We start from the raw sequence: 22,655 nt of genomic DNA on the forward strand, positions 1-22,655 counted from the left end.
TTGAGGCTGGACTTCTAAATTATTCAACATGACATCCTAACTAGCTAATGGTCTATTGATGACTGGCTTCTCTTTACAGAGGATGTCTAGAGTCTATATTGTGCGGTCTAGGAGTCGTCTATTTTTATCTGAATTTTTTTCAGGAAATCGGAAAACTTTTGGAAATGCGGGAGATGTGGGAGAAAATCCTTAAAATGCGGAAGATTTGGTATGCTGGAGTCTCCCGCCCAATGCAGGAGAGTTGACAGCTATGCTTTTTATTCTCAGGCAAGCTGGTTGGATGAATTTCTTGCCAAAAAATACTCCACAGCAGAACAAGCAACATGTTGAATGGACCTACCTGATGATGAAAGTTAGATAGCAATGCAAAAAGAAAAATGAAAAAAATCAGTCAGAAAATATAGCGTTTAGCGAAAATACACAACGCAATAAATTCATCATTGATTGTTGATGGGGGGAGAGGGAAGGGTTGTAGGGAAAAAATAAATAGGAAGTTCTGGTTGCAAAAATCAGTTTTATTGACAATTGAATCATGCTTGATGGTGAGCATTGTTATCAATAATGTTTTTGTGTGAAAAACATAGAAATGTAAGGAAAAAATCCAATGAAAATCTGCAAAAACGGCAATTTCCGGGATTTTCAACCGGAAAATATTTTTCTCAAAAATCGAACTCGGCCATGTTTTGAGCATTGCGAATACACATCTTTCTGCAAAAAATCAAAAAAACGATTTTTCCGACATATTTCCAGCATTTTCGGCCGGAAAAAAATGTTTTTCGAAAATCGTGCTCCATCACATTTTAGGTATTGTCATATTGCATCAGTGTGTAAAATTTCATAAAAAAATATAAAGTACAGCTCGAGAAATTCAAGAAATACTGTCTTTCTGGCGAAAATAGGTTGTTCCGGCAACTTTTAAAATAGTTCCGGCTTCAAAAATCAATTTTATTGAAAATTGAAACATGCTTGATGGTGGGCACTGCTATTAATAATGTTTTTGAATGAAAAAACAACCAATTATAAGGAAAAAGTCCAATGAAAATCTAGAAAAACGGCGATTTCCGGCATATTTCCGGCATTTTCGACAGGAAAATTTTTTTTCTCAAAAATCGGACTCGGCCATGTTTTGGGCATTGTTAAAACGCATCTTTGAGCAAAAAATCAGAAAAAACTAATGATGAAATCTCAAAAAATGCCGAAAAAAGTTTTTCCGGCATATTTCCGCCATTTTCGAAAATCGGGCTCCGTCACATTTTGGGCATTGCCATTTTGCATCATTGTGCAAAAAATTAGAAAAAACTAATGAGCCAATCTGGAGAAAAGCTGGTAACTAACGGACGGACGGACGGACAAAGGTTAATTTATAGGACCTCCAGGTAGGTCCAAAAAAGTAATTCTAAAATGGTAGCGTTAATTGTGACTGCTCAGTTAACAAAATCATTTTGCCGCTTACCGCTTTGGATAGTCTTTGATTTGGAGTTTATGATTGTTACCACAGCATCCAAAGGAGAAGAAGGATATAATGTGCAAATATTACTTGAGAGGGAACTGTCAGTTTGGTATAAAAGGTAAAAAATGTCAGTACAAGCACCCCCAAGCTTGCAAAAAACTTTTGAGACATGGAAATAAAAAACCAAGAGGATGTAATGAAGGAAAAAAAACTTTAAATTTTTCCACCCAAGGATGTGTTCCAACTCTATCAAATACAAAAAATGTCTTGACAAATCGTGCAAATTTGTACATGTCAAGGGAACACTAACTGAGAATTCGTTAAAATACAGGAAAGATACAAATTTGAGAGACCCTGGCGAAATTCCTGATGCCAGTGATAAGGAGAGGGATTTTCTAATACTCATCCAAAATCTGAAAAATAAGATTTTACAGACAATGGACAAGAAGTTTGCAGAGATGAACAAAAATCAACCTCAACCACCACGAAAGGCTTATGAATCAAATCATCTGTTCCATTTGTAAGTGATATTTTACATGAGAAAAATTCACTTTTCATCACGGATGGTCACGTGACCAGAATTTTTATCCAGGGAAATGCCGTGGCGGCAATGTTTTGCTTTAGTGAGTTTGACCATTTTGTTGTTTTGATTTGAGCGGGCGAAATTTCTGTACAAACCAAAATATGGCTTCGTTGGAATACCGGTTGAAACACTTGTGGAAGTAAGTATAGGTCTATACTGTCAGATGACGTGAATACAAGTTTATGGCTATTTGTGATTCGATTGCAGCCTTAAAGAACAGATTTCCAACATCAGTTAATCACTATAGCGTCCCGCGAAAATGCATATCAAAGATTAATGCTGCGATAGCGCTTTATTGTTTACTTGACTCTCAAGCAAAAAAATGCGCCGCAAAACTTCTAAAGGGATTCATGAAAAAATAACCCGGCGCTTTTTAATGAAACTAACATTTTCCAAAACTTTGAGAAATTGCCTAAAATTTGAGCCATAGATGAAAAAATTTGAGCCAAGCCAACCTTGAAAACTAATTTGAAGATAAACTTCCCAAGAAAAAGATCTACGGGGGAGGCGGAACCCACCTAGATCCGCGCACTGGTGGATAGGCTATCTCCCAGAAATTTTGCCAGACCTTAAACGATGACCCATTTACATGTGCGGAATTGCTTTTATTTTAGCGTATAAACAAGGCCTTAAAAATCGAAGCGTTGTCTCGGGAATTGAATGACAAATTTTGGTAGGTTGATTTTGGCTGCTGCACATTTTATTTTGTTTCCAACTTTCAATTTTTAATTAATATTGTCTAGCGAACTTGATTCAAGTAACTCTCATCCTTGTTGTTGAAATGTATCCTGTAGATGACTGATGTTGTTTTTTCTGAAAGCTTAATTTCCTAGTGTGACTAACTGAACATTGTTATTATATTAGGTGCCGATCCGAGATATTTTTGAAACCTCATTGGGAAGATCCTTCCCTTTCAGATCTCAAATTATAAACTTTCCTGTTCAAGAACAGTCTGAGAAATCCTTCTAATTGCACGCTTAACTTCCGCAGGCGTAAACTTGTAAATGCGCGCTTATCATAGTCCGCCCGAGTCCACCCATGTGCAATTGCACGCTTAATTTTCCGCCCTGCTTGAAGAAGCTTGAAAAGGCGCTGTGGTATAGTGATCATTGACCTTGGTTACTGCACAGGCGACTGAGGTTCGATTCCCACTCGCAGCGGTTCACTTGGCAAGTGAATGAACCTTCGTCCGGGTCAACCCATGCCATGTGAGGGGAATTGGGTAGTCAGTCCAAGGTGCTGACGGGGCGCTCATTGAAAGCGTCTATAGTTGCGAAAATAGGCCTTAAAGCCTCCTGCAACTCAACCAAATAGAAAAAAAAGAAAAAAAGCTTGAGCAATACCGTAGGATCGTCTAATCTCGACATACGTCTTGCAATCTCGACATAGCTGTAGGCTGGTCTTCGAAATAAAAAATCAAACATAAACAAATACATACCAAAGTTATCAATCAATCACTAAAATGTACTCTCTCTCTATCACGTCAGAGATTGTTAATATAATATGAGAAATGTGAGTGTTATTACTTATATTTTGAAAAGAAAACTTTAACGATGTAGTATAATCGCTAAAAACTAATTACCATGCTTTCAACGAAGATGTCCAAATCACAACAACACAACATTTTGCACGCGAGGAATTTTTTAATAGACATTTTTACCGTGAACCGAAAATAATAAAAAGAACCCGGTTTCCTTTTGAATTTAATGTGACCGCCATACTGGCCATCACGGCGTGCATTTTTATATATAAGGAAGGGGAAACCAGGCTAAGCGTGCGAATTATTTTTATCACGTGACTTGAAGCGTAATAAAGTTGTAAAATTTTAATGATGGACACGAGAAAGTTACAAGGAAGTTTGCATGCGTTTTGTGTGTTGTGTAAAACTGCTTATAATTTGGCTGTTTTTTTAATCGAAAGGATTGCAATGTTTACTGAACTTCTAGTTTGATGGATGAACTTGTTCGATAAGAATGATAACAAGAATTTCATTCAAGGTTTGTTTTGATTATTTTACAGATCCGGTGTCGAGATTGCAAGACGTATGTCGAGATTAGACGATCCTACGGTATAGTGGGGCTTACTTTTTTTAAAAACGGATGGCGAACCATGGTCAAACGGACAAAAACTGATTTTTGAATTGGAATCTTCATAAAATTTTGCGTAAAATTGACCAAGCATTCCAGATTTTTTTCCGAGAAAACTCGAGGAAAATTGTCTATTTTGAACTCGCACAAACGAACAAAAGTGTTTTCATTTTTTCTTTTCTAATAACTTGTAAATGATAATGTATCTCAATGTAAGCAATGATTATAATACTGATTTAGATTATTTGGAACATGAAATTGATAGGTAAAAACACTTTTAAAAACCTTACAATTTGATAGCCCGTGCAATTACGCGTTTAAATCTCGGAATTTTAAGCGTGCAATTAGAAGGATTTCTCAGACTGATAAAGTTTCTTCCCCATTCGGCATAGAGTGTTAGAGAGTATGGATCCCCAGACTACATTATGACTATGTATGTGAAAAATTTGCGGCAAACAGTTACATCAAAATGCCTCGAAAATGTTGATATGAAAATTGCGTAATCAGAGAACGTATGTCTCGCTCATTATAAAAAGGCAGAGACAAACTTTCAATAATTGGATTGTAACATCGAGTTAAGTCTCTTTTGTTAAGTCACCAGGGGGTAAATAAAACAGACCTTGATACATTTATCGTTCTTTTCAACTTGACCATTCGTTTAAAACTCAGCGTCCCAAATATTTGGGGTAGGTAAAATATGTACAAAGAAATTCATACTTTTCCAACTTGGCAAATCTTTAAAAAAGAAGCGAACAATAAAATATAATTACCCTTTCCAAATAAACCTCTTCGGTGGCGAGCGTAGTCTACTCTGACGTAATTGTAAAATTTATGTGATGGGAGTTTGATATAGTAATGTAATGTTGTTTGGGGAATTATGAAGTTCTCTGGAATTTCGATTGCATTTATTCAGGTTGATTTTTTATGACTTCTAATGGTACTTTTTCTAACGAGTTTGATTACTCTGTTCTCACACTTATGTCTTTTTTTTTCGCGTCCTTTTCCGTGATTACTTTTATTTATATTTTTAAAGACAGGTAAGAAGGCATATTGATGTAACTGGCAAATTATTTAAAAATAACAGGATGATAGAAGAGGGAGGAGGATGAGAGGATTGTTTTAGCTACAGCAGTCAGTACTGTGAAATCTAAAAGAAACTTACCCATAATTAAAGCTCCGTTCCCCTTTCAGCACCTGCACTTTTCCAGTCACTTCAACAATTTGAAAAAACTTTAATTCTTTGAATGATGAAAGCAAAAAAAAGAAAAAAAGTTATGACCAAAACTACTGGATGGAGGTCGACTGCCTGACTGCTGACTGCTGATCTTTGAATCTTTCTCTTTGATGGAAAAAAGAGAGTAAGGTCCTATACTAGAAAATTATTTTTAATTTGTTTCTCTTAAAATTGACCTTATGGAGATAATAGCTCGGAAACTGCAGTAATAAAAACGCAACAATTCTCCATAGTGTGAAAGAGGTATTCGAGTTTGAAGAACCGAGCGTGATCGAAGCGGAAAGAGTTTCAGCAGCATGTTTTTCACATTTTTTCCTGCACCACGAGCCTGACAGCCTGACAACAACACTTCCAGTCTTTATATCTCAGTTAGCTGCATCACTTTGCTGAAAAGACCAAAATGGAAGAATATGCAAGAGAACCTTGGTAAGTCTAGATATAGACATAGACAGTCAGCTCTTGTATCTGAATCTGTTAAACAAATTTTAACTTTTGTGTTAAGGGGCGACGTCCATATTCAAAGTCGCCACGCGTAACGGGAAAAGACCGTTAGTGGGTAGGTATATTGGAATGTTGAGAGTTAGCTGTGGCATTGATGACCAAAATGAAACTCCACTAAAAATTCCAAGGAAAAAATCAAAAATCGCTTATCGTAGCGCTCACTTCTTCGCTTTTTCCTTTAGCATGCTATCCAAAATCCTTTCCCTGAGCAATTTAGGGGTGGTTTCAGAGTATAACATTCTTGCTTTGGGAGTTTTAAAAACAAAGGCCGTTTAAAAATTGTGATGGAATTTGGCCGTTTTTAAACCTCTGAAAATGGCGACCTTTGTAGCGGGCCGTTTGTTTTGATTTTAGCGGGAATGAAAGCTTCGGTAAAATTTTGGTCAAATCATGAAGACCGTTAAGAGGGTGGGTAGGTATGTTTGAAAACTAACGGTCTTTTCCCGTTACGCGTGGCAAGATTGAATATGGACGTCGCCCCTAAGGTGTGAGTGCTGGTGATTTTTTTATTTGGATTTTTTTCTGACACTGCTGGACTGTCAATGGGCCATTCCAGAAAAAAAAAATTACCCCCTAATGGATGACATCAATTTTTGAAATAAATTTTGGCACGGAATTCCAGGCAAACTTTAAAGAGAAAGTATCGGAGCGGAATTCCATGAATTTTACTTAATTTTGCATTAAAGTATTGGAATTCCATCATTTTTTTAGGTTACAGTAACGGAATTCCACGGTTTTGATAGGTATTTTGTAAATTTGTTACGGAAATTCCGGACTTTCTTGAAAGCAATTTGCTACGGAAATTCCATGTCGTCCAGTGTCGTCCATTATTGGGGGGTAACGAATAAAAACTGGAATGGCCCAATATCAATATAAAAGGGGTTGTACCCGCACCAGAACTCTCACGTTCCTCCACTCTGTTTTGTTTACATAGCAAAGAGGGTGACAAAAGTTAACAACAGAGTATAAAATGAACAACATTATATAGACCTTTTTTCAAAGAGGACGTCCTGTTGAATAATCATGTAGTCCAGTCATAAAAACAATGATAGAGCCATGCATAATTACTGTATCATGCATATTGTAATAATTATGCATGGTATTATCATTGTTTTTCTGCTGGACTACATAATTATTCAACATGGTGGCCTCTTTGAAAAAAGGTCTATTCGTCTCACCCCCCCCCCCACCAGAGACTGGACTCAAGATTATTGCATTTTTTCTATTTTGGTGACATCATCAGGCCCAAAATAGTGAAAAATTTACCAGTTCAGAGCCTAAATCCGATGGGGTCTTTCAAAGATGCAAACTAAAAAATAAAAACAAACCTTTCGCTGTGACGCAATGAAGATACCAAAGTGTCAACTAAACTGAGAGATTTGATACACTGAACCAATTGAACCAAATTACAATAATTGCTTCTTAAAACATAATTTTTTATTACATAAATTCAGAAATTGTTAACGTTTTAAACACGAGCAACGGATTCATAATAATTAGATAAATCAAAACAAAAATGGTAGACTAGAGCTGTGAGCAGAGCTGCGTAGTTGTATTTTAATGACCAGCCAGGTCTTTCATTTGAGGGCTATGCATGTTAGCCTCCAATGATGCAAGTTACCCAATCTCACGGTAGATGTTTTGTTTTGAGAGTCCTTGCAATAGCTTATTGTTCAACTTGGAGAGGGAAGGCCAGGCCCAATTGATTGTTTGGTTTGTGTCCTAAAAGCTTTGAAAAATGGGTCGGTTGGTCGGTCGTAGCTAAAATTGGAACCTTTTTTTCATTTTCCCACCAATAACCTCAATTTTTGAAACTCCACAAGCAATCGTGCAATCCTGGAATCCAACCGCGATTGTAAAGAAATAGCCTAAAACCCGGATCCATAAAGGCACGCGCCGCAATCGCAAGATAACTTCTAGTTGGAGATGAAGGCGTTCGCGACGCGTGCTTAAAGGAATACAGCTGTGACTCTCTGCTTTTAGGTGCTAAATATTTGTTTTTAAGTACGGGTTACACTGGGACATTTTCTGTGCGCTAAGTGGGTGTTGTTTATAAAAGAACAGGCATCGAAATAAGGGATAGAAATTTTTTGATAAGCATGATTTTGCATCCTAAAATGGACCAATTTTCAATTTTTAGCTTGTAAGTAATCCAAAAACGCATCGCGAATTGCAAAATGCAATACGCTAATTCGATCCCTGAAAGAATCAAAGCAGTCAGTTAAAAAAGAACCGCAGAGAAAGTAGTTATCATGTGAAAAGGAGGTAAATTCTTTTTAATTTTTCCGACTCCAAGTGAAACACTTTTTCTCAAAAATTTAGAGTTGGTCGGAGGACACGAACCAAACTATCAATTGGGCCTGGCCGAATGTTTGTAAACATAGAATTTTTTTCATAGTAGTTATTTGGGGGGTCGTATTTAGGCAGGGCGGTCGGATCTAGGACCATTCACGGCAGCCTCCTACAGGCTAGCTCTAAAGCTCTAAAACAGCAACTAATAACATGAAAACCAGAATATGATTCTTCAATGGGAATCAAAACTATAAAGTGCACTTACAAACATCAATATGTCAGATCTAACAAAATTAATAACGGCACTGTCATCATTGACAATAAAACAAAGGATTTTCTGTCAAGAGTCTTGTAAACATTCACGTAAACATTCCAACAACTTCCATCGAAATGATCTGTCACTGCAAGTCTACCATTTTTAATGCAGTCCGAGGATTGATTTGAGAACGCTTGCAGAACGCTTGTGGCGCGGATGAAAAACTTTAATCTGTCAATCATCTTCTCAAGCGAAGAGACGCGAAGCGATTCTAGCTTTACGATAGTGCCGCAGATCATCAGTGGATAATATTCAATTATCATTATCCCTTTATTTTCATTCCTAGAACTTTTGCAAAAAAAAAGAAAAATAGAAAAGTTGTATTTATTACAAATCTCCTATGTGGCTTTTTTTTGGAAACTGCAAAAAACTGATTTTTGTCCCGCTTTTGCGGGACTTTATCTTAAGTGCTTGCGTGCAGCATAGGGTACAAAGTCCAAATATGCGTTTCCCGTAATTTTTGTATGAAGAGCTAGGTCTATATTGTCCTAACTCCCTTCGTTATTTTTGGTGAAATTTCTAATTCAATGACCAGGGGTCAGTCCTCTTAAGGGATCCTCGACAAAAAACTTTTAATTTTTTTATCGGCATTGGGCCGATTAGGGGTGGGGGGTCCAACTGCATACCGATAAAAAAACAAGTATTGGGACAAGACGAAAATCCTTTCCGCCACAATTTCTTTCTGATTTCGTCCACAAACTCCATGAAAGAATGTAATTTCACTTGCTTTCACCGCGCACAAATTTGCAACTTTAAAAAGTACAGTTTTGAATTAGCTTTAATAACAAAACTCTTTTTCCATTGGCCAGCCTGCTGCCTTTACCTTCAAAATGTTGCGACTTCATTGCATCTTTTTAACTTCTGTTTTGATTAACAATACAATGCGGGTATGAACAAATTCAATGTTAAAATTTAATAGACAAAAATTCAACGATGACAGGTGGGAAGGCGAGATCAACGCGACGGCGGACATGATTGGAGAAAATTGTGTTTGTGATCGAAGAGATAATTAAGTTTGTTCAGGTTTGTTTTGAAAATTTTGTCAGATAAGAGCAAGGGGGGAGGGGGTCTGAAGCATCAGCCCAATGCCAAGAAATTTGAAAGTTTTTTGTCGAGGACCCCTATCTCCTTTTCAAACTTGAGATATCACATTTTAAAGTTTTTTGGGAATCCAGTGACGTCATAGGGTCCCTTTATTACCCCCAATAAAAGTCAACGGTCAATTTATGAATTTCAAATTTTTGCTGTGAATGGTGTGGCCCATACTCCAAGAGCGCCAAGAGTGCGAAAAAAAAAAAAACGTCAAAAAATCTCTAGACATGCACTGCGCGTGCAATCAATTTGAAAACCTAGCAAACATGCCCTGAACATGTCCGGGGCAGTTTGGGTCATGTTTAGAACTTGAGACTTTTTTAGTATATTTTTTAGGCCTTCAGTTTAAGCTTAATTCCTATATCAGGATTAGATTAGTCTTACCTCTTTTATCTTTCCCTTTACAACAATACAATGCTAACCCGTTGACACAACACATTGACAAGTAATCCCTGTGAGAGAAGTTTATATCGAAACCTGCAACAAAAACAAAAGTGGTCTCTTCTACTGATTGTTTCCCAAAGCTCCTTCGCAGCTATTTATCAAATTTTGAATAAAAGAAGAACTTTAAATCTTAAATATTTTCATTTTGAAGAATTGGTGCAAAGAAGTGAAACCATGGAAAAGTTTCATTTTTTAATGGTTCAATCGAAATAGAGGATTTGGAAAACTTTCTATGTTTTTTTTTTTTTGCACAAACCCCTGTAACTATGGGCGAGCACCCTGTTGCTAAGATGTTGGCTTGAAATCGAAAGTAAAACCACTGAAAATGAAGGTAAAATCAGCCCTCACTCCAAATCCCGTAATCTTGATATAGGAGTTTGAGCATAGACTGGCCATAAAGCTTCTCATTTTTCAAGTTTTTTTTTTTAATTTTTGACCATTGAATTTGTTGTAGTCTAAAAAATGTATCTAAATATTATTGATTCATGCTTCAAGTTATCTAAAAGAATATTTTAACTTTCAGTCCTTACCGAATCATCGATGACTGTGGAGGTGCGTTTGCTATGGGTGCCATTGGAGGTGGTTTGTTCTCATTAGTCAAAGGATGGAGAAATGCTCCTGTTGTGAGTATTCTTTTATACATATCTTTAACATTTCATGAATAATTGACAAAGCTATTTACAACTAAAAGCTCTAATATTATTATTGCATACTATTGTCAGTTTTTTAAACTGACTGAAAGAAACTTTGCTGACACAAATATGAAGAAATCCTTTTGCTCATTCTGCTTTTTCAACATAAGAGATGTGCACTCTTTTCTTTATGTGACCGTACAAACGATTCAAAGGGAGAGATTCTTGCCAGAAATTTGCCAGCTTTGTGTTTTTTTTGCAGTTCGCATGTTCTTTGTTTGGTGTAGTCAGCAATGTAATAACACTAACTGGCAAATTGCTGGCTGACATAGGGTCGGAAAAGTGTCGGTAAAAAATGTAATCTAATTTTCTTTGCTGCTGGAAAATTGCCAGCTATTTTTCTTTCTTGCCGGCAAATTGCCAGATATTTTCGTTTGTTACCAGCAAATTGCCATCTATTTTTCTTTGTTACTGGCAGATTGCCGGCAAAAGTCTCCCCTTGGGCCAAACCCTTTTCTAAAAAACAAGTTTACACAAATATTGCTGGCAAACTGTCTACTGGCTTATTGCGGGCTGTAATTGATAGAATGCCAGACTCAACAGGAGTCTTTCAACAGAATTTTTTGTTATCTTAATAATATAAGGCTATGTTTCAGAAAAGAGTATTCATATTTTTTGATTGGCTTCCTTTCTTTAGGGCACCAGAATGAAGGGAAGTATCGCAGCAGTGAAGACGCGTGCCCCTGTTCTTGGAGGTTTGTTTCCTTTTGATACAGTGGAGTCTTCTTTACTCGGACCTCTATAGCAAAAGGTCTCCTTAACTTAACTTGAACGAGTTTTTGGTACCTTCAGTTAATAATGCCTTATAAGCCTCACTCAAACAAATTTGTGTTCACCATCCTCTGTTTTTTCTAAGCTACTACAACTACGATCATGTTCAAAAATAGTGTGACATTTAGTGAACTCAAAAATTGAAAAAAATATAGTATTTCTTGAATACCTCGAGAAATATTTCATATTTTATATTATGATCGGTATTTACACAAAAGAACATATTTTGATGAAAAAAATGCTAAAATGTGTGGCTCCAGGTCCAAATATGTCCAAATAAGTGTTTTGTCGGCCACCTCAAAGGAGGAAATGGTTTGTTTGAAAATGACACTTAAACGGTAACTAGAGGTATCATATTATCTCAAAACAGATAAAAGAGCAAAATTTTGAGACTGGTTGGCCACCAGTGTTGTCAGCCACATAAACGACTCATAGCTTATCTTGAAATATCTTGTTTAACCCAGTAAGCCACTTAATTTCGCTCCAAAACAATTGGAAAGGTTAATCATTCTACTTATCCTTGGTGAAAAAATAAACTGTTAGCCACGAAAAATACTCATTTTATTAACATAATTGTCAGCCACTTTGAAAATGTCACAAAACAGGCCTTTATTTTTGAACACGATCCTACATGGTATAAATTTGAGAGTTTCTTCTTGATACCTCTGAGAAATCATTGTCAGAAGTATAGACGTAAAATAGGGTGACTCTATTTGAAGTGCGTGCTATTTTCAACTTTCCTGTCAACTTCGGGTATGGTTTCTTTTCAAAACTTACTGAAAACCTTTTTGGTTTTTTGCTTAGATCTGTTAACTTTTTATTCCAGGCAATTTTGCTGTATGGGGTGGTATGTTTTCAACATTTGATTGTTGTCTTATGTATGTACGTGGTAAAGAGGATCCTTGGAATTCCATTGGTAGTGGTGCACTGACAGGTGCTGTACTCATGGCTAGAGGTATAATAACTATTTTCATTACTTAAAATATTGGAAAATGGTATAATCGAAGCTGATCTCTCTTCCTCTAAGCAGCTTTGTAGATTACGCCTGACAGGTTTTATGTGGTTTCTATAATTATAACCCTTTTCAAAATGCATTTTCTTTTTGTTACTTCTGTGAGATTGATATAAGTATTGCTTTTATACAATGTCAATAAGCAAAGGTACTGCTTTAACTTTAAAAAAAATAAAAACATTAAATTACCTATAATTACCTATTACATATAATTTTGGTGTATTCCAGCTGATAGCATTATGTTTACAAATTGTTTTTTCAATATCTAGCTGGACCTGGTGCAATGGCTCGTTCAGCAGCAGTGGGTGGTATCTTACTTGGTCTCATCGAGGGAGTTGGTATCCTCATTACCAAAATGACCGCAGAACAGTTCAAACCAGGTTAGTAGATGATACATTTTATGTTCTATTCAAGATTTAATAATCATTTTTCAAAATTAGTCCATCCTTGTTATACTCTGTTTTTCTCTCTTAAACTTTTTGTCTCCCTATTTTTTTCGTTTGACTACTGTGAATCTAAATGGCTTACTACCTAAACTTGGGACTAACTATAAGAAGAAATTCATATCTTCAAGGACCTCAATGACCTTGCATTCGACACACATAGTGCCAAACTAACAGGTGTTATCCATGGTTATATTTTATGCTTTTATATCTAGTTATGCCACAAATGCCAGCAGATCCCGCCCAGCTTCCGCCACCACCCACCAAACCATCGCCCCCGCCTCCAGATGCAACAAGTGGTGGCCAGCCTACTTTTCAATGATGTGTTGAATTACCACAGTGAGAAGAAAATGTCAATGTAAGAATATTTGTGTAATTGTACACTTGCTCTCTGTATTTTTCTTTCAACGTTACTAGACGAGTGGCACCATATAAGAAACAAACTATGAGTTACGGCGCCCCTTATCTCCTTGTTGGCAAATATTTTAGGTGACCCCTAAGCCAATGACTCGTCAATTTTTTTGTTGAAAATCCATTGTGTTTCATGAAAGATATGTTTTACAAACAATCAAGCAAATACAACAGTTCTGAGACATTTTTTTAGACATTCCATGGTGTAGCTTATGATAAAACAAAATCAAGCTCATAAAAAAATCATAGAATCCAGCCCACGTCTATTTTTCGAGGTTTTAGGGATGTCAAGAAAGGGGATCAGATGTGAAAACTGCAGTGCTTATAATTTTACTAACCACAGTACCTTGTTATAATTCAAGTTTCTATAATTTAGATCTTATGTTTTGCAGGCTGGATGTTGTCAAAAAAGGAAAATGATAATCACAATAAGATGCTATTGAATTGCAAATTATGCTTGGTTCAACAAAAGAGTGTTGTCAATTGGTGGTATGTTATTATTGATGTTCCTTTTGATGATGGTTGGATGAATTCAGCTTTGTTAATCGCCAAGAGAGGTTTTCTGGCGAAGCAACCATGCAAGAAAAAAGCTTGAATGAAAGTGGATTTTTATGTTAGAGGTGTTTTCAGAGGAAGCAGGTTTTCTGACAGTACTTTTCAAGGATTAAAAGTGCATTTTATTTGTCTGTAAATGTTGCTATGACCACTTGGGTATTTAGTATCAAAAGAGAACTGATTTTGCAATGTAACTCTAATGTTTGAAAAGGATGAATATTTGTTGCGAGAATAATCCAAACTACTTGAATTTAATTAGACAGTCTGAACAACCGAGATACCTGAACTTGAGACTACTGTCCAGAAAATCTGCTTGGGGTTGAAACGCTTCAGGTTTCCCAGCCTTCCACCGAAATTGTTTTAGAATTTTTATAAAACGTAGATATAAATTTTATATATTTTTTGTCAACAAAATGGATAATGAGAAAATTTACTCCCTTAGAAAAATAGAAATCTCTTAATTGTTTTTTTTCGCCAACTATTTTAGCTGAATATTGAACAAATCCGGTCTAAGTCTAAATCTAATAGAACTTTATTCCAATAATCGCACGATGAGTTATTTTTTCTTCTTTGGCGCGGCTTCAAAGAGAGCAATTAATCGTTAATTGCATCCTGTAGAGAGCAATTAATCGTTAATCACACTCTCCAATGCTGCGCCAATGTTTACAAAATTGATTTTGATGTTTTTTCTTACATTTCTTTGCATCGAACGTTTTAATTGCATTCGAAATTTATTTTGTGAGAAAGAAAATCAATAAACAACAATAAAAGAAAGACATAAAAAGAAGAGACAAATATAAAACTCTCAGTGTAATTTCTGTAATTTACTTTCCTAACTGGGAAAAAGTAGTGAAAGCCATTGTGCGATTAGCTCGTAATCACATAATAACTCGTACAATTCGAAAATTGCACTCGTGATTTTTTTGTTTCGAATTTTCCTCGTCCTTTCGGACTCGGAAAATTAATAACAAAAAAATCACTCGTGCAATTATTCTCGAATTGCACTCGTTATCATGTGATTACATATACTAATCTCTTGGGAAAAAGGGGTGGTCTCTTTTCAGAAAGTGCGATTTGTCCAATCTTAAAATAGATTCAAAAGAGTATAACATTGAAAGTTTTTTGAGAAGGAAAATAGTCTAATATTGCAATGGAACGAGATGGAGTTTTTACAAGCTCTTCTTTGATTTGGTTGGTCGTTAACCAGTAATAAAACAATTTTGTTACTTTTTCTAAAGTACGCGTCATTTTTATTACTTCAAATGACCAATTATTAAAGTATCTTATAAAAACTCCATCTCATCTGATTGCATTTGGGTAAATAAATTACGGATAAGGAGAGCGGGGGAGGGCAAACTCCGACTTACACATTACCATTGAATTTTAAGCATGTTCATAAGTTCTTGAAAAAATGTTTTATATTTCATTTACCTTTGTTTTAGTGAAAACGAATAAAACATTAGGAAATTATTAGAATTTTTAAAGAAAAATAATAAATACACAGTCAGAAAAGTCAAAGAAGTGTGGCTATTGGAATGATTCTAATTCGCCATGATGGTGTCAAGATATGGGATTGTAACTGGTCAAAGGTATCTTTTTTTTCATGGTCAAATTACATCTGACGCCTAAGCTCTTGTTTAGACGGCCCACTTTTCGCCCTGCCTATTCTAATTGTGAATTAAAGTGGACAGATGGTTGGCTGTCTAAAGTCAATGCATTGCCTTATTATGACGTCGATGCAATGTCATCTTTCAACCTTTTCCAAGCAAAGATTTTAAGTGCCAACTTTGTCCCCGCTTTTCACCTACTCAAACAATAGAGAGAACAGAAAGTCGACCGTCTTAACTAGAGCTAAATCCCTATTTAACCACGTACAGTGTTGTAATTTTTCCGTCTGTAGGTGGAAATCCATACAGTTGTGACTCCTTAAGTTTCCATCCAAAAAATAAGCCGCGGAAGAACGAAAATTCTTAAACTTTTTTTTATAATTTTCCATTCAGATTTACCAAAGGTGTAGTAACACTGTATATAAATTACTTTACTTTTAATTGATAGACTTCTTAGGCTTTGTAAAACAAAAGTCTACAAGAGAAAGTCGTATGTAAAATTTTCTCACTACACAAAGTCTGGGGAGGGGGTATCGCTCTGGAGGCTACTGTAAGTGCGGACAAAAATAATAAGACTAAATTTGAGTAAATACCTTATCGGGGAAAACTTCGTCGGAGAAAATTTTCGTCGGGGAAAAATATTAGTCACTTGCTGGTAGTTGGTAAACGCATTAAGGCCGGGGAAAATTTTCGTCGGGGAAAAATATTCGTCGCTTGGCAAAAATTTCGCCACTTTTCCCTGACGAAGTTTTCCCCGATAAGGTATCCCCCATTCATTGACGCGAAATCAATGAGCCGAAATGACCAAAGTAATTTTTTGTAGGTGAAGTTATAGTGGAGAAACGGAGTGGTTGCAGACGGTTGATGATCAGTTAATATCCAACAGAGAGCCCATTAAAGATTTAAAAGACTTTGTATCTGATTCTGAAGATTCTATACGTAAGCTTTTGATTTAATTGTTTTGTTTGTTGTTGTTTGGATAATTGTTTGCCTAGATACCAACCCTGACTTTTAATGCCTTTTAGTGACCCGTAGCGCCCGTAGCGCAGTGATAGAGTATTCGGCTACGATGCGCAACAATCATGGTCAAAATCTATTGAGAATTTAGCTTATTTCCTCGTTTTTCGAAATTTGGAGTTCGGGCGAGAAAGTCGCTTTTGGGCTAATTGATAAATTTATTCGAGTATTTCAATTCGGCAGGGGTTTATAGACTTCCAGGCTATATTCCAAGCCCTGATGGACCATTCTTGGACTTTTGAATCCTTAGATCCTAAGGTCCTAAGACTTAAGTCTAGTGTTAAAACTCTGCCCTTCCAAACTAATTTAGAGCGCTTCCAAATCATTTGTGGTTATAAGATTTCGTTGGAATTTCCCTTTTTTCTCAAATATTACGACCATGATTAAAGGTCATACAAAATGGTACTTGATGTCTCTTTATAGCTTGATACTCAGCAATTAAGAGAAGGATCAAGGGTAAGTGGAGCAATCCAGGGAGAAAGAGTGGCGCCCTACCCTAATTTCGGGTAGATAGCAATCATTGAGTATAAAGCCCGAAGGGCTAGAAAAGAATCATCTCTAGCCTGCCCCAGGCAAGAAAAAATGAAGCCACTTACTTAATATTTCCCATCCAGAACGCGTCGTACTCATGATGACGGATTGTATCTATCGATTCCTTTGTTTTTGAGAACTGCACTGAAATTTAGCGATAGATTTTACTTTAAATCCGGCGTTTATGTAGAAATCACGCGTGGGCTTTCTGGATGAGAAATAAGTGGCTTTATTTCCCATCCAGGAGTCTCAAGTTTAGACCTTCGGGCTTGGAAGTCAATGATAGCAATCGAAAAAGGAGCCTTCGGGGCCTTCAGGTCCCCTCCGACTGCAGTCGCAGACTTAAATGCCCAAACCAAACTGCGAGAGTTAAAGAGACTTGAGAAAGTTTTTGGCGACTTTAAATATCTATCACTTATCATTATTTCGAATAAAACCATGTTATTAACTCAATCAAAAAATTTACAGTGGGAAATTCGAATTTAGCGCTGTCCTCACTTACTAAAATAAAAACCAAATTTCGGAACTTGCGCTTTCTCTAAGAAAGGACCAGTGAAAGAATAGCCGAATTTGATTGGCTGTGTTTCCAACCGTTAGTAAGATCTGGGAAATTCAAACTATCAGCCCTAACAATGCTATATATTTTATCATCAGTATATAAAATAAGAAATCATAAACCCCTGGGTCACTCACCCATCGCTCTTTCATTGTAACATGCAAGGCATGATGACCATTGAATTTTTTTTATAAAAGACTTGTTAAAATGAGATTCTTATCTCCATTTTCCTTATTTTCTAATTCTGACAATCAGTATAAATGGTTAATTATGTAATTTACATCCTGCAATAAATTATACACGTTTTTTTATAAGAACATAAAATTTTCGAAGCCTCCGGATGTTCTTAACTTTTTGAGTTTTAAGCCAAAAATGTTCTTAACATGTTCTTATTTTCACCATTTTGTGAGTATATTTTTTGCCTTTTTTCCTAAGAAATTGGGTGTTTTAAGAGTCTGCAAAGCCTTAAAATGTTCTTAACATGCTCTTAACATTTTGTTCATCGAAGCTTTATGTTCTTATATAGTTTGTTCTTATAAAAAAAACGTGTATAAGATTAATGGTTAACTTAGAAAAAAGATTATGTTAGTGAGGGAATAGATGCTCTTTCTCTTTTTTAATCATTACACAGTAAACTCTGTGTACTTATCTAGAAAGCGTATTAACCCTTAGAAGCCAGAATACGTATATATACGTTTTGAAAAGGCCATTTTACCGATACACAGTCTTTTGGTCATAACTCCTGACCACTTGCGATTCAGAGAAAAAAAATCTGCTATTTTTTGTAGCTGAGAGAAAGGGCTTTCCAACGATACCAAAGTTGATATCTGAATCGTTTGTCCTGGTCGAGAAATCGCCTTTGAAAGAATAAATTTCCAGAAAAAAATGATGAACTTTTTGGCCTTTTTCAAAAAAAGACAGCGGCTTTGAAAGGTTAAAAAAAATTTTTAATTCTTTCAAACTGGTCCAAACTGTCCAAAATGACTACTGGTACTAAGAGAAAGTGGATAAAGGCATTTTAAATGAAAAATGAAAAACAATCATGTCTATGTTAACCCTTAGAAGCCAGAATACGTATATATACGTTTTGAAAAGGCCATTTTACCGATACACAGTCTTTTGGTCATAACTCCTGACCCCTTGCGATTCAGAGAAAAAAAAACTGCTATTTTTTGTAGCTGAGAGAAAGGGCTTTCCAACGATACCAAAGTTGATATCTGAATCGTTTGTCCTGGTCAAGAAATCGCCTTTGAAAGAATAAATTTTCAGAAAAAAATGATGAACTTTTTGGCCTTTTTCAAAAAAAGACAGCGGCTTTGAAAGGTTAAACAATGTTCAATATTTTTGTACTGGTCCTCTTAAGTTTTTATTCTGGAACTGAGATATTTGTTGGGACGACTGATTTTCGGCTATTAAGCTGTACTCAAAGTAGAAATGTCACCATTGTAATTGACTGGTTTGACGGAGATTATATTGATATTTTCTTTGATTATTATTTACCAGAGATAGCAGAGAATCATCCTTGCATTACAATAAATATATATTTGCCGAATGAAGATCGTGTTATACGCTGGGATAAAAATACGGTCAAACATATTGAAAGACAGTCGATGGCAACTCTTAGGTACTATGTTCTGAATTATGAGCCAAATGAACAGATTTTTGATTTCATTAAACGAATTCTAGTTGAAGAATCGTCAGCGCTGGCAAATATTGACTCTATCAAACAAACTTTTGTATATGTTAGACTCAGCCATAAAACGGAATACCCCCTGCTTCAAAGTGATTCTTATAAGATGCTACGAAAGCTTCAAGATGATAAAAATTGGGCTGTAATCATATTTTGTGTGAAGGACTTATGTCCTTCAAAAATGTGGATGCCACTTCAACACTTAATATTTCTGGATGATACACCCAGCAAATTAATTCGCCATCAGAATCTAGCAGATTTGGCTAATCTCATAAAGAACCCTGATTATAACAGATATCAATTTTATCAATCGCTACCAATGTCTAAACATCTCTTCGATGAAACTTGTTTGAAAGATATTAAGAAAGTTCACATTGGAATTGGTATTTTTAATGATGCTTATATACCTCCGGCTATGTGGGTCACAAATAATGTCAATAAAAGACGAGAAAGGTTAAATAAGGAACCATTAGAGATAATATTTTATCTAAATATCTACAGATATCCACCCAATATGTATACATTGTTGATTGAGAAACTCCCATTCCATATTAGATTTACATATAATTACGAAGGTTCATTGGCAAGAAGTAATACAAAAGAGAATTTCTATGCTCGTGTTGTTGACGACTCTGATGGTTATTGTCTTTTTCCACAGGATTGTAATCAACCGAACGAAATGTTGTGTAAATTGGACGGTGTAGTAGAATGTTCTTTTATTAACAAAATTGTAAAAAGTTTCGATGAATTATTTGAACTTATTAGTAGAGATATTTGTTCTAAAAATTAAGGAGTAAAATTTTTGTGGTTGATATTATTTGTTACATGGTCTTCTTGAGGTGGAATACCAGATATAGGGTTTTAGTATTTCCTTGTTTAAAAGCCGATCACAGCGCTCGAAAATATTTAGTGGCTATTCATCTTAAATTTTGATGAAAAGCTTCACACAAATAAACTAACTTTTATGAACATCTTACAGAGCCAAGTACTTTGTTAGCCGGAAATGATTGAATTCAAATCAATAAAAGTCAGATATTATCAAAATTTATTTATTAAAAAAAAATTACTATAATCATAAAATTTATTATAGCATCTACATCTACACTAGACTGTTTCATGCAAAATTTAAATTTCCAATAAAAAAAAAGGATTCATGAAACTTAGAAATTCTCGAAATTTCACAAATTAATAGTTTGACCTTGTGAAACTTATTTCAAAACAGTTTTCCGAAAACTCTTTATTCGCAGATGAAATCACAGCAAATGTTCTGATTAAAAATGTGATCTTGTATGCCTGCATCAGGTTTCGTGCAGCGAAGTGATATTCCAACAGTCCTGCAATAAATCAGGTACACACAGCTGGTTGACGTGAATTTACATTTTGGTTTAAGTTGACATCTTCTGGAATGTGGTGAGTGGGTTTGAGGTCCTGGACGAGATGGTGCCTCTGTTGATTGGGTAAACGGAATCAATACTGGATAGTTCCGTTGGACACGATTGTATCGAAATTCTATTTGATGATTTCGAGCTGCTCTCCGGCTTCGCCTCAGTACGCTTGGTTCACATGCCACCCATGTTTCGATAATGTTCTCTCTCCTGTTTCGAACATCTGCAGGTATAAAGAAAATGATGATTTTGTAATACATGACCCCTCTTGTATACCGGTCTTAAATGACATTAAGTCATTGGGCTGTTCCATTAAATTTCCATACAGGGGGTGGACGAACTTTTCAAGGCAAAAAGAAACTCTCAGAAATGTGTTGATATCCCCTGGAAAAGGTACCCCTTTGAAAAATCCTTTTCATACCTTAAAAGTGAGAGTAGACGAACTAAAATCAGTCTTCTACACCCCCCTGGAAATTTTAGAATAACAATTTACCCCCTTGAAAAATGAAAAAATACTTCTTTAATTAAACCCCCCTGGAAATTCTTCTTTGATTACCCCCTGGAAATGTTCGTCCACCCCACTGTATACATACAAAATGTATTGGCCCATTTGTCGATGTAAAGAAAGGGCCAAAATAGAAATAAATCAGAAGGTTGTATTTTGTTGTACCATTTTGACATTATCAAAATTGTCAAGTTATCATTAAGAATGTTTTTCATGTTTTAAATGAAAACCATGATTTAATTTTCGAACTTATGTGTATAAATTTTCGCGTGGACATAATAATAATAATATATACCTTCCTATAATATAGGACTAGGCCTCAGTGAAGCTGAGGATCACAGCACAATAGTTTGACAGAAAAAAAAAAACACTATCAAATTTTACTCAAAATACTACGCCATTTAAGGCGGTCACAAGCCAAAACATCCCAACCATCAACGTTTATATTAGCAAACCGCAAGGATTTCTTCAACGACCTTCCAAAAGTGAATTTAGGGCATCCTCTAGGTCTTTTAGAGCGAACCCAACAGGTTAACATCTTACGAGGGAGTCTTTCCCAAGGCATTCTAAGGACATGACCAATCCAACGCAGTTGTTGTTTGACAACATAAGAATCAACTCGTTTGAGATCAACTCTGCGAAGCAAATCATCTGTACTAATGTGCTCTTTCCAGGTGCGAAATCGGTTTACATGACACATAGCACGAACACAACGATTGTGAAAAGCACGTAATTTAAGAAGAATTCTTTCAGAAAGACACCAGCTTTCTGACCCGTAAAGAAGAATGGGAAGAATGCATGTCTCATAAATTTTACCCTTGATTTTATCTCTGACATTTTTGGCCCCAAAGACAGACTTTCTGAGTGCACCAAACGCATTACTGGACTTTCTAATTCTCGCTTCAACATCCTTGTCGTCTGTACAGTCACTTGAAACGATACTTCCTAGATAGCTGAACTCTTGAACGATTGGTAAGTATCTATCATTGATGATAATGTCTGACAGGTTAGCGTTATCATAGCAATCTGGTGAAGTGTAGAGTGAATACGGTTTTGAACAGAATAAAACTTCGGTTTTAGAGGTCTCCCTTGGTTCAAGGGCACCGGTGTGAATTTCAGTTCCGAAACGATCAAAATGTTCAATCATACCAATAGAACCTTCAACAATATCTTTACGACTATTAAAAATAACAGCAGTGTCATCGGCGTACTCAGAGTCAATATGTCTTCCCCCGGTCATCTGCGTGTCAGCCTTACTATAGAAAATACACAGATCGCCTTTAAATTTTGATCTCCAAGTAATCATGACAGCACATATGAAAAATAAAAACAATATCGGTCCAAGAATGTCTCCTTGCTTTACTCCAATATTGTTCTTTATGGATTTATCGATTTCGTCTATTGAAAATTTAACGGTAAAGTCTTTGTGCAGCGCTTTAAGAAGACTAATCAACTTATTAGGGACTCCAAACTTAGCAAGA

General features: G+C 35.8%; 2 protein-coding genes and 2 long non-coding RNA genes across 4 annotated transcripts in view; 2 read left to right on the forward strand and 2 right to left on the reverse strand.

Annotated features, from left to right (window-relative positions):
* Positions 1 to 5,466, reverse strand: part of LOC136809742 (FYVE, RhoGEF and PH domain-containing protein 4-like) — a 47,477-nt gene extending 42,011 nt beyond the window's left edge. Inside the window, exon 1 of the mRNA XM_067066298.1 lies at positions 5,283 to 5,466. Within this exon, the coding sequence (XP_066922399.1) occupies positions 5,283 to 5,286 (4 nt within the window). The 5' untranslated portion in view covers positions 5,287 to 5,466. The remainder of the gene's footprint in view (positions 1 to 5,282) is intronic.
* Positions 5,467 to 5,644: 178 nt separating this feature from the next.
* Positions 5,645 to 14,312, forward strand: LOC136809789 (mitochondrial import inner membrane translocase subunit Tim17-A-like). Its single transcript, XM_067066349.1, has 7 exons — positions 5,645 to 5,780; positions 10,523 to 10,622; positions 11,329 to 11,386; positions 12,289 to 12,417; positions 12,744 to 12,854; positions 13,133 to 13,275; positions 13,721 to 14,312. Exons 1-6 carry the CDS (start codon positions 5,755 to 5,757, stop codon positions 13,237 to 13,239), a joined length of 531 nt encoding a protein of 176 aa, XP_066922450.1. The 5' UTR covers positions 5,645 to 5,754; the 3' UTR covers positions 13,240 to 13,275; positions 13,721 to 14,312.
* A 1,018-nt stretch (positions 14,313 to 15,330) lies between these two features.
* On the forward strand, positions 15,331 to 19,656 carry LOC136809663 (uncharacterized). Its single transcript, XR_010847006.1, has 3 exons — positions 15,331 to 15,472; positions 16,314 to 16,429; positions 19,098 to 19,656. It is a non-coding gene; the product is annotated as an uncharacterized lncRNA (long non-coding RNA).
* Positions 19,657 to 20,312: 656 nt separating this feature from the next.
* LOC136809656 (uncharacterized) overlaps positions 20,313 to 22,655 on the reverse strand; it is a 34,543-nt gene continuing 32,200 nt past the window's right edge. The window contains exon 6 of the long non-coding RNA XR_010847005.1: positions 20,313 to 20,892. This is a non-coding gene — a long non-coding RNA (uncharacterized lncRNA). The remainder of the gene's footprint in view (positions 20,893 to 22,655) is intronic.

This window comes from Clytia hemisphaerica, unplaced genomic scaffold (assembly GCF_902728285.1).
Source record: "Clytia hemisphaerica strain Z4C2 unplaced genomic scaffold, Clytia hemisphaerica genome assembly, whole genome shotgun sequence".
NCBI classification, from domain to species: Eukaryota; Metazoa; Cnidaria; class Hydrozoa; order Leptothecata; family Clytiidae; genus Clytia; species Clytia hemisphaerica.

Excerpts from the sequence above, each read along its gene's own strand:
- LOC136809789 (XM_067066349.1), top strand. The coding sequence starts at position 5,755 with ATGGAAGAATATGCAAGAGAACCTTG. Across the intron at positions 12,418-12,743 it reads TGCTGTACTCATGGCTAGAG|CTGGACCTGGTGCAATGGCT; the intron begins GTATAATAACTA and ends TTCAATATCTAG. Across the intron at positions 12,855-13,132 it reads CGCAGAACAGTTCAAACCAG|TTATGCCACAAATGCCAGCA; the intron begins GTTAGTAGATGA and ends TTTTATATCTAG.